Source organism: Pecten maximus, chromosome 2 (assembly GCF_902652985.1).
Source record: "Pecten maximus chromosome 2, xPecMax1.1, whole genome shotgun sequence".
NCBI lineage: Eukaryota > Metazoa > Mollusca > Bivalvia > Pectinida > Pectinidae > Pecten > Pecten maximus.
Window position 1 is genome coordinate 53,897,277 of NC_047016.1, and position 12,140 is coordinate 53,909,416.

General features: G+C 36.3%; 1 protein-coding gene across 1 annotated transcript; it reads right to left on the bottom strand.

The window, feature by feature from the left end:
- Positions 1-297: 297 nt before the first annotated feature.
- On the bottom strand, positions 298-11,667 carry LOC117322508 (calcium-binding mitochondrial carrier protein SCaMC-2-like). The gene is made up of 10 exons (XM_033877468.1): positions 11,430-11,667; positions 9,953-10,079; positions 9,293-9,380; positions 8,012-8,123; positions 7,365-7,523; positions 6,877-7,029; positions 6,377-6,490; positions 3,927-4,094; positions 3,181-3,325; positions 298-1,393 (listed from the first exon to the last, which is right to left on the bottom strand). Exons 1-10 carry the CDS (start codon positions 11,586-11,588, stop codon positions 1,218-1,220), a joined length of 1,401 nt encoding a protein of 466 aa, XP_033733359.1. The 5' UTR covers positions 11,589-11,667; the 3' UTR covers positions 298-1,217.
- Positions 11,668-12,140: the final 473 nt, after the last annotated feature.

Below are 12,140 nucleotides of genomic sequence, written 5' to 3' on the forward strand. Positions count from 1 at the left end.
GTGGAACTTGAGAAGAAGTTTAAAATGTGTTTTCAAAATGGAGGCTTTGGCGGCCATCTTGGATTTCGGACCAACCCGAAAAATAACAACACTTGGTCAGGACCATCTCAGGATCATTTCTGGCAAGTTTCATCTTAATCCCACTGGTGGAACTTGAGAAGAAGATTGAAATGTGAAAAGTTTACGGACGGCGGACGGCGGACGGCGCACGACGAACGGCGCACGGCGGACGACGACGGACGAAGCATGATGGCTATAGGTCATCCTGACCCTTCGGGTCAGATGACCTAAAAATGCTTAATATGATAATTCAAATCCAGTTTATACTATAGACGTATTCAATGTTAATTATAACATTTACTAAAATTATAAGGTTATATTATAGATATTCAAAGTGCGGTCATCAATTACTGTAAGCTACATCAAACAAATATGTTGATAGATAAAATATGTCTGACTATCACTCGACCCTCCTAAATCACAGCAGTCTATATGGATGTCCACCCCTACCTACTGATACTTGCAGAGTAAATAGAAGCCTAAAAAGGTTACAATTGTGGATGGGCCTACAAAATCTTCCGCCATCTGGGACTAGCCTTGATATCATTTGTCATTGAAGTTATCACGATTCTGGTATTTCATAGAAAAAAAAATCCTTTTCAAAGTATGATAAATTTTACCATGAAAAAAGCTTCTTCACAAAGAGACTTCACTGTAAGGGTGTTATCAGTTAAAGAACACTTTCAGTGCGACATTATTTTCAATGTGAGAAAACTTTCAAACTGGAAAACACAATTAAAACATTTAAAGTGATAATTCCTTCACAATAATGACACACAATTTCACTAGTTTGATAGTGGTCAAAATATTTTTTTCATTGATAAGTTTTATTGGAATATTTAACTTGTATATCAGCGATATACTGATAAAATCACAGAAAAACATCCTTGCTTATTTATTGTCTGTCATGGTCAGCGTAGCAGAGGATACAAAAGTTTATGTTCAACTATCCAAAGCTGCCCCGCCTCAATATAACACAGAATTTTGTGTATTTACAAATAAAATCTCTTTACATGTAGCAAATTTGAAATAGACAGAGCCCTTTCTGTATCTTGTTTGAGTCCACATTGAAGAGATTGCAGTATCATGGCGGGTGTTTCTCAGGTTGAGCCGGAATCCCATATCACAGTAGCAGTTCTTCATCCTCTGAGACAGTCCTACGTCGACTTTACTCCGAGTGCGTCCCGCGAGTGCTCATACACAACATAACTTATACTCACAGCAGGTATAACCTTCATAAAGTTGGGAGCCAAGCCACGATAAAGTCCAAAGAACCCGTCCTGTTTCACAATCTTCATGAACATAGTGGATAAAGTGTCAGTTCCTTTAGCTCCTGAAATGTGGTGGAAATCAGAAACATGTAAAGTAATTGTTTTCGAGAAAATATGAATTAAACAGTTGCACATCAACACAAAAACATGTACAAAATTCTTCTATGTCTATAAATGTTTACACTCTCTTGAATGAAAAGACACCAGGGTAGGAAATAGAATATATCTTTTTCTACCACAATACGCTCTTAAGCCGTTGTATAAATGTGCCGACTGTTGGATACATATATGTAATGACCTTCCGGTCTTTTGATTGGTCAAGAATTCTAACTTTGACCCGAGCTGCAATTGTTATTGATATCATCAATAATCGAATGACGTCACATCACAGGGTCCCGGTCATCACCTATATACCTTATTTGTTTATGCGAAATCAGACTTGGCCACGTTTCCCTTTGATTCAAGCCGATATAATTGTGGTAGAAACAGGTCACACGACTCGTGATTTTTGGATATGAAATTTATTTCACCTTCGTAAGTTATTTTTTAAAAGTTACAAAAGACACTCGCTAAAGCTCGTGTCTTTTGTAACTTTTTAAAACATAACTTACAAGTGTGAATTAAATTCCATATCCAACAACCACTCGTTGTGTAACTTTTATATTTATCACATACTTCATATAGGGTGATCACGTGGTTGCTAGGGTATGGGACTAATAGAATCTTTCAGCCCTTTTGGAGTGAGATAGGGGGATCACAACCCAAGGGGGGTGATTGTTAAATTCAACTTAACAACTTAACAATCTCCCTCCGAGGGTTGAGATCCCCCTATCTCATCCCAAAAAGGGGTGAATGATTACTTTTCTCTGATCCTGTTTTTCAATCGTAGTGTGAACCAAATCCAAACGTATGTAAACAACAACGGCAGAAGACAGTTGTAATAAGGCTGCAGCAGAGGCTTTACACCTTACGATGTTGATTTCATACAAAATACAGTTCCAATTAGCTTGTCAAAAAGAACACCAAACACTCGGTTAACTCTGATAATTAATACTTATTTCAATTTCTCTTGTGAATAATACTGATATTTAACATTCAAACGTTCCGGGTCAGGTCATAGTGACGTCACCCTATCGAGAACAAGAGCACATTCAAAGAGCATGTGTAGCTTGTCTTTCCCCTAGGGTGAGATAAGAAAATCTCACCCCGGTAAAACTGTGGATATCCCTGTCCAGGGTAAGAGATAAGAAAATCTCACCCCGGTAAAACTGTGGATATCCCTGTCCAGGGTAAGAGATAAGAAAATCTCATCCCGGTAAAACTGTGGATATCCCTGTCCAGGGTAAGAGATAAGAAAATCTCATCCCGGTAAAACTGTGGATATCCCTGTCCAGGGTAAGAGATAAGAAAATCTCACCCCGGTAAAACTGTGGATATCCCTGTCCAGGGTAAGAGATAAGAAAATCTCATCCCGGTAAAACTGTGGATATCCCTGTCCAGGGTAAGAGATAAGAAAATCTCATCCCGGTAAAACTGTGGATATCCCTGTCCAGGGTAAGAGATAAGAAAATCTCATCCCGGTAAAACTGTGGATATCCCTGTCCAGGGTAAGAGATAAGAAAATCTCATCCCGGTAAAACTGTGGATATCCCTGTCCAGGGTAAGAGAAAAATCAATCTCACTCAGGGTAAGGAAAACGGCTGACCCACACACTGGTTTCCTTTCTTACCTTCACAATTAGCTTTTGACAACACACAGGAAACAGGATCGAAAACACCAAAAACAACTAAATCTAGTAATAGTAATTCTTTGATATACACATGATCAACATTGACAGAGATAGTGTTACCTTGAGCCTGTAATTTGGTGCGGATGAGAGCGAGGGGGTAACTGGACAGCTGACCACAGGTCGAACTTATTGTCCCACAACCAAGTAGAGCAAGGATTCCAGGGTCCTCACCATTGGTTTTTTGTCTGTACATCTTTTTTAAAGTCTGAAATTCATTACAATAGACAAAATATTACTTTCTGAACATCCCATTCTTCAAAATCTGAAATACGTTTCAAATTAGACAAATACTGTTTACAATATACCAAAGTCAATTAACATGCTTGTATATACTTATACCTAATTGCAAAAAAAGTTTCATAGTATACTGGGAGTGTTTTAGTTTGAAGAAAACCCTCATTTGGTATACATATTAAATATATAAACCACATTAATTAATGGATAGACTGCATCACAAACGTCTCTGTTATCACATTCAAGACATTGTTCAACCATAGACTTGTCCTTCCATTTAGACTGATAGTACACTTTCCTATATGTATACACATATATATTCATATCACTGTAAAACTTTGTATATTCAAGGACTTTCCAAGGTCATGAGCCAGAGTTCATACCTTTCAAGGCTACATAGTGAAAATTCAAGAACACAATTATACGCCTTGAAATGGTATAATTCTTTAACAAATAATACAATACATACTTATATAGACATTTAGACCTGTTTTGTTGATATGATACGATACATACTTATATAGACATTTAGACCTGTTTTGGTATGACAAACTCAGGAAGGATTTGTTTACCTCGTAAACAGCTAGGTCTATACCGGCGTATGGTATAATTCCCATGATGTTTGGTACATAGCCGCGGTAAAACATCCTAATTCCTTCATTCTTATAAACCTTCATGGCACAGTCTAAAATACCATTAAACTGTCCGGTTTTCCTCAGAGCTAGTCGTGTCTTCAGCACCTGAAATATACACGGGCCAAAAATAAATACAACTAATATCAAACAGGTCTCATTATTACATAAATTGCATCACATAATCTGTATTACACCAATGTTTTACTGACATTACGGTCAACTACTTGACGCAAACTTTTTGTTAATAATTTCGTTACAATTCGTCCAAAACTGTAAATCATCAAGATTTCACCAATACTTTATGTCATGGTCTTACCTCTTCAGATATATTCATGAATACATGATTTTGAAAATACTGATCCAAAAATGACTTTAAATGCCCGAACGATGAGGTATTAGAGACATGTGATCATACCTAAAATTTCATGTGACTAAGTCATGTGATACATGCTGTATTTACCCGAGGACAGCTTGGCTTATGCATGACAGTACATAGACAAAAGAAACATATGAATGTTACCTTGCTACATGTTTTTATGTTTGGTAAATGAGTAGTGCTGTAACGATACATCGATACGTATCGATATATGTTCGTTTTGTGCCGCAATACGATACATCGATACAGTCACCCCTGTATCGTAATATCGCCGGCATGGGTGCGGGTCCATGTAACACATTTGATACAGCGAATCGAGTGCGCCGGAGCGCACCGTCAGTAAAACGCTTGTAACAGGATTGTATGAAGTCGCCAATGCAGAGCGCCTTGATGATTGGGAATAAATATGGACACTGGCTAACGCTGACAGCCATGTGTAATTCCGTTTAACTTTATCTCTCTATCTATATCTATATCTTAGTACTAAACCTCCTCCGACTTGTAAATCAAAGATATTCGTTGAGTTGAAACAAGTCAAGGGTCCACGGCACATGGAACTTACCTATCGAAGTAGAGTATTCAGTATTGCCGTATTCACAGAATGGGAGGCGGAGTTAACGTATTCCGGGAACACAATAACTTGAATTCCCATTAAATCGGGATCACCCTCATTTGACAATATACACCACCAGCAAGACAAGTATTGAAAACCGAAAACCGTGGACAGGTTTAACACAAATAAAGCCGAAAACCACTATGTTTAACAGCTGATAGCAAACATGCTACATGATGTATCGATAACTAGTTTATAATAAATGATCTGCGCCCTTTTCGGCAGTGGAAATGAATGTTTCCGTGAGTTGTAACTTGTTGCACGTTGTTGACCCAAGGTATAACATTCAGAGTCGACAATGTTTCAGTGACAAGACTCAAGATTCCTGTTTATATTTGACATTTATTTAGATCTGTTTAATTCTACTGTTTTTGTTAAAAATGTGTTCAATGAGTGTCATTAAAACTTCAGATTGAATGTTAAATATTGTTTGATTTGTTTCAATTTATGACAATTTCACGTATACGCGATATGTATCGTATCGTGATGTCTGTATCGCAATACGTATCGTATCGTGACATTGTTGCCGATACACAGCACTATAAATGAGGCGAGCTGTAAGTTGATTAACAGACATTAAAATTCACAATTGAATTCACCATGTCTGTAAGATGACAGGTTTTCAAAAGGCCAAACTTTGTTTGTGAAGTGTTTAACCTTATGCTTCGTTATATGTTTATATAATTATATACATGTACTAACTACTTAGCACAAATTTTGCTATTCAATTAAAGAATTGTTATTGTAAATATTTCAGCACTTTCCCAACTCAAAAGAATTAGAAATAGGCTTTTCTAACTCTAATGATTATAGCGCACATGTTCGAACTCCGACCTATGTTCATTATGAATGATGCCATTTTGTGAAGTTCTATAGCCAGCAATATGGGAATATCACTAAAAACTTCAGAGTTCTAAAGATGTCTGAATTTTGAAGGCAATATGTGTCTATCAGATATGTTTGTGATTATGTGATATGGTAATATAAAATAAATGCAAATATACCTAGGAAGTAAGAAATGATAACGAAGCAATCAAGGTGGATGTCACGTTATTTTCATACAAATAATAATGAGACATTTGAATTCACTCTTCTCGGGTATGAACGGGAAAATAATAAATGATTTACTAAATACTTCAGCCAAACTTTGAGGGATTGATATTAGCTTTATTGTCATTTCCAAATCATTCATCGAACTGCATTATGTGATGCCTATACATATTCATGACTGTCAAATAAATAATGTTTAAACTAAAATATTTCGCCCCTTTGTAATGTACACAGACAGCTACTACTATCTTAGAGTTTAGAGTAAGACTTTGCTGACGTTGTCACAGCACATAGTTGTTATTATAATGGGCCCCTACTTTACATGGGCTATTACACATACATACTTACCTCCATTGGGTAGATAGTTGTTTGTGATATACAGCCAGCTAGAGAGCCAGAACAAAGACGCTCCACTACACTCAATTCCTTCTGAGGGTCTCCTCCTCGGAAATACGCCTTTATCTGAACACAGATAACTTTAGAATTAGGCCAATGAAATGTATGTTTGTTTCCGGATACATGTTTGAAAACTTTCATTTATTCCACAATGCTCATTCATTATGCTTTAAAATCTATATGATTTGGTACAAATACACTTTTGTAACAACTTCAGGATAAACCTCACCAACAAATCAATTTCTACACAAGTCAACTTTTTTATATTGATGAAAGATCTTTAATAATGAAATAATAGAAATAAAATGCAAGAGTGTGTATTTATGTTCATTTTCAAAATTTTGCTAATCTTCAGAATTAATAGTTAATTTCACAAATTCTAAGATATGGCAGAAACATCAGTATGTGGTGTTTTAGTTTCCACCTTTAACCAATACAGTATAACAGCTTACTTGCTCATATGCCATAAACTTGATGGCAGTTTCGGGGGCGATCTTGATCACATTAATTCCGTTACCTCGCCATAGAGATTTCACACCTCCTTCCTTCAGCATGAACCGGAAGCCATTGACCACGCCATAGTTGTTTTTACTGGAGGCATGTACCTGTTGTAGAGTTATGTCCCCTTGTATATTACAACACATGGCATAAGTCTAAGTAATTAAAGAAATCTGTGCCGAAACCGAAAAGCTGTGGATTTCAGGTTTTAAACAGATTATACTGAGTATTCATTCAAATAACAGTAGTATTGTCAAACTCAATATTCTTCTGTATACTGAATATGAAAATTAAATCAAAAATTGTTCCAAAAGACCAAAAGGATTTCTGCCTTTGAGCAAGCATATTTTTTAGTCATTGAATGAATATTTAGATTGCATCAACAATATTGAGAAAATAAAATGAAAGAAATATTTTGAAAAATTACAAATGTTGTACTAACTTGAAGTAGAACTTTGAGCCGATCTAGTGGGGCTGTGCATGTCCTCGATACAGCTCCAGCTGCTCCACCGGCTACTAGGTGGCGCCACCACATTCCAGTCAGCATTTCTTTTTCTGTGAAATCGTCAGGGACCATATTGTTCTCTCCTATGTCTATAATCTGTGAAGCAATGCATGGTCTGATAAAACAAGTTGGCTGGAGATGTCAAAAACCTTCACAGGGCAAACTGGTAATCTTAATATCTTTATATGTATGTTAACCGTTTGCTGTGGAGAAAGCATGCTGCCCTTACCAGCCTCACTAAAAATAGCAACAGTGACCTTGACCTTGACCCAAAAAGCCCTGAAACTCGGACTTGATCTGTAGCTATTCTTATTGAAGTTACATATCAACTTTCACCAACATATCTTGAAGCATGACTGAACAGTGCAGAAAAATATTAGACAGACTGACATACGAAGAGACAGAAGGACCGGAGAAAACCTAGAGACCCCCCGGTTGACAGGTAGGGGACAAATAAACTAGATGATCTGTTTTCCTTGTAGATAGTTTATACATATGTAGGTCTAACATACTGGGGAGATGAATAAAGACAATACACCAATCTTAAAATGATTCAAGATGTCTGGTACTGTTGAGGGACTTACAGAAGCATGCCTCCAGTAGTGTAACATGTCGTGGATGTTCTGTGCCGGTGACAACAACAGGAAGTTCCTCCATTCATTAAAATCTATCTTCAGTGTACCGTCCTTATCCATTCTGTAACGAAAAAAAATATTCAGATGAATTTAGTCTGAATTACTGGTGGCACAATGTGAATGATGCAAGAACACAAACAAAGTTATGAATTAACAAATGGTACACACATCTATACATGTCTGACATTAGTGTTCACGAGGAGCCATGTTATAGACCGTAATTATTCCTGAAACTTTCCTGTCAAGTAAATCCTCAAACAGATGGGCAGTTGGTACATGTAGTTGATACCATTGAAATGTAGGTTTTTATATTATTATCTACAGAAATTTGGGACCAAATGCATTTAAAGTTCTTTTTTATGTGAATTTCTCCAATAAGTTATATCACAGATTAATTAGAAAATTTGTTTTAGGTGTCTTGATTAACACTGATTTATTCTCCTATTGATAGATTTAAATTGTAAGTGTATTGCAGAAATAATATGGGAGGTAAAAGCAACCTTTTTCTGATTTGCTACCAAACCTCCCCATCATTCTTACTTTATTTTTCTGACTTGTTTTCGAACCCCCCCCCCCCCCCCCCCCCCCATACAGTAATTTGACAATGATCTCCGACAGATAAATATGTATGCCTATAATAATACATTCTCTCTCCTGCCTCCTTCTCATCCGTCACTTTATGAATAGTTGAAGTTAGTAGACATTTCTACATATACCGGTAGGTACAATAAAGAATTTGATAATTTGTTTGGCTAAATGATTGAAGATTTTGGATAACTTTTAAAGTTGCACTTTTTACATGATGATAACATACCATGTACTATAGATGTATATACACAGTGTACATGTAGACCAGTTTAGAGGATATAATCGCCTATCACAATAGTATGATAAAGATTTATAAAACTCTACCTAAGTCATTACACAACTGCTTCAGTCAATGTCAATATTTATTTTAGAGCTTACTAACTTTTGACTCAGTTGGTCATTGTTTTTAGTTCAACAAGCATTGTATTATTTAATATATTTCAATGCTTTTCAGGTGACTTTGCTAATACAGAGTTTTCAGACTATCAGTGAGGACAATATCATGCTACGCCTTGGTGGAGTCATATAAATATATATATATGACTTAATACATGTAACTGTAGAAATCACAAATCTAATACACCAGACTCTATACAATGTACACCACTATTTTACTGTAGTATCAAGATGTTATCTGCCTACCTTTGTAGTAATTTCTGTGCCTCATTTCTGTCTATATTCAAGCCCAATTTACGGAATGACTCCTGGATCTCACTCGCATCGATTGTACCTGAGAAAGGGAAAATTATAATATATAATGATGTTACATTGTGAGAAGCAAACCTTAATCAAATGTTGCATATTTTGTAGAGCGGGGATTTTCAGTGACCTCCGATACTTGATAATTTCAGAAATGAAACAACAAATCTCAACAGTCCAATCATGCTAAACATGTACTTGCAAACAAAGGCATCAAAATACATATGTCCTCTATATTCTTGTTTGGTCAGAGTGTACTATATAAGTAAAATATACATATATGTGTGTAAATGCTGCACATTAGACATGTTTAAAGGAAGCAGAACTTCCAGGTTAGCTCAAAACAATAGGTTGCCGATAAAGTCCCCAAGATGAAACGATCAGCTACTGTACAAATCACAGTGGTTAATTCAGATATACATATATACTTTGGTATAGACGTTGGTGAAGGATATTTTGAGAAAGCATCACAACAATATCTGGTGTGATATGTGCTGATCGAGGTTGGAGAGGAATTTAGTATCTATGTCACTTATATTACCATCTTGTAGATACTGATGGAGTTCAATTTAAAACTCAAAGAATATGTTGTATATTACTTACCATCTTGGTTAGTATCAATTTTCTTGAAATATAACCGAAGTTGTTGGTCATGTACAGTGACATATTTAAGAAACTCAGCAAAGTCAATCTGACCATCTTTGTTAGAGTCATGCTTCTTCAAGAATTCCTGAAATAAAACAAAAACCAATCCATATTTTCTTATAAAATAATTGCTGCAGATCATCCAAAGTTTACATACCAAATTTTCTATATGAAAGATTTTTGTTCCTTTTGAGGCTTTTCTTTTTTCATTTTTTTTCTTTTTCTTTTTTTAATTATTGTATCGAGGACAATCTGATAAGTTGGATCTGACCAATACTGTGATGAACCTATTATCTTTACCGACATGATTTTGACAGCTATTAATACAGAACCATTAACTATGTATGCCACAGCCTCACAGCTGGTGTTTGTGTCATGATGCTGAAGTACTAAAGTAGGGTATATGTACAATGTATATGGTATGCAACAGGCTTAAGACACTCTCTGATCTTCAGTGTGTAGCAGAACTCGACTCAGGATGAACACCGCAGTACCACAGTGGGTGGGCAGGTAGCTCAAATGGTTAGAGTTTATAGAGTTCTGGTCATTGCATTTTCCCTCTCCTGTTACATTTGGCATCAACAAAATATCCAAGGAGGTGGTTTAATGCTTTAAGGGTCTCTTGTGCGACCGCAGGTTTGAAGATTTTGTTGAAGGAGGAAGGAACCTAGCAAAACTGGACTGAGTAGGCCGAATGCTGGTGGTCAGGTAGGTAGCTCCACTGGTTAGAGCATCTGTCTAGAGATACGAGGTTTGGGGTTTTATATATAATGCCTAAAATACACTGTGTTTCCACTAATTATAAGTTATATTAACCCTACAAACCCTATATATTATGTGTGTACCCGCTAGGCATTATGTTAAGGTTTTCGGCCATTTTCAAGGAAGGACGATTAAAATCAAGATTTCTTCATCTTGTCTATATCACCCTAGTAAAAAAAAAAAATTTCAATTCAACTATCTTTCCTTTTTCTATCATGTTAGCATGTGTATATTTTTTTAGGCATAAGCTAACTGACAAAACGATACCAATTTAAAGAAACATGAAAGCAACTTAATATATTCCAACTTTTACTGCAACGAGTCTGTGTAACTAGTCTTTAATGCATATATAATTTAACAGCGATAGAAGACCTTAGAGTCGTCGACAATCCCATTCACACTACACGTCTGTTAGGACTTTATAAAATATTACGACCGAGACACTTTAAAGTACGAAGCACTGGGGGGTAACTCACTAACTGTCAATATAATGATGTTTATTCAACCCTGGTCAGTAGACCGTTGAGGAACGCCCAATAATTCCCAAGTCACCATGAATGTGTTAATGTGACAACTTATTGCATACATGATATTTCAAGGATATCACATGACAATTATGTTCTGTCAGAACGTTGATGCAAGAAAACAGTTCCTTGCAGTTAACTTCTTATACCTGTGCCTGGCCAACAGGAACATTCATTTCCGTAAGAGAACTCGTCAAATCAGCAATATCAATGCGTCCATCTTTGTTCACATCGAGTTTGTTGAAGAGTTCTTGATATTTCTTACTATCCTCATCACTCAAAGCGGGGTTGCCATCGACCCCCGTCATCTTTTTAACTGTCAGTATACGACTTCGTCTCTAGCACATGTTTATTTTCCTCTGCCACCAAATTTTATGCTGTCTTACGTTTTGATTGGACAATAGAGCCCAAGGGGAATAACTCTGCCTTTGTCATTATGGTAGCATGTCAGTGTATATCCCGCAACCAAAGGATATGTAAATTCTTTATATTGGACTAGCATTTAGCAGAATGGATGGGATGATACTTAATGTTGAAAATAAGTGTGAGCTAGATATTAATCAACCAACAAACCCGGTACTGACTGAACCACTAGCACAAACCATTAAAACACACCAACGGATATAAATGGTGATATAATATGATAATTGATGGACACATGCCGGGAAAATTTGGGGGGAAATTTTGTCGCCAAGTATCACACAAGTATCCGGAAAATCCAACTCCATATTTGGACATATGCTTGGTAAAAATTTTAGAATTTGCGCATCATTTTGGTGACCAGGAACCCACTCCTCACAAACCGAAGAATACCACGATTATCTATTATCACAATAGTGTAGTAGGAGTGGAATAATGCA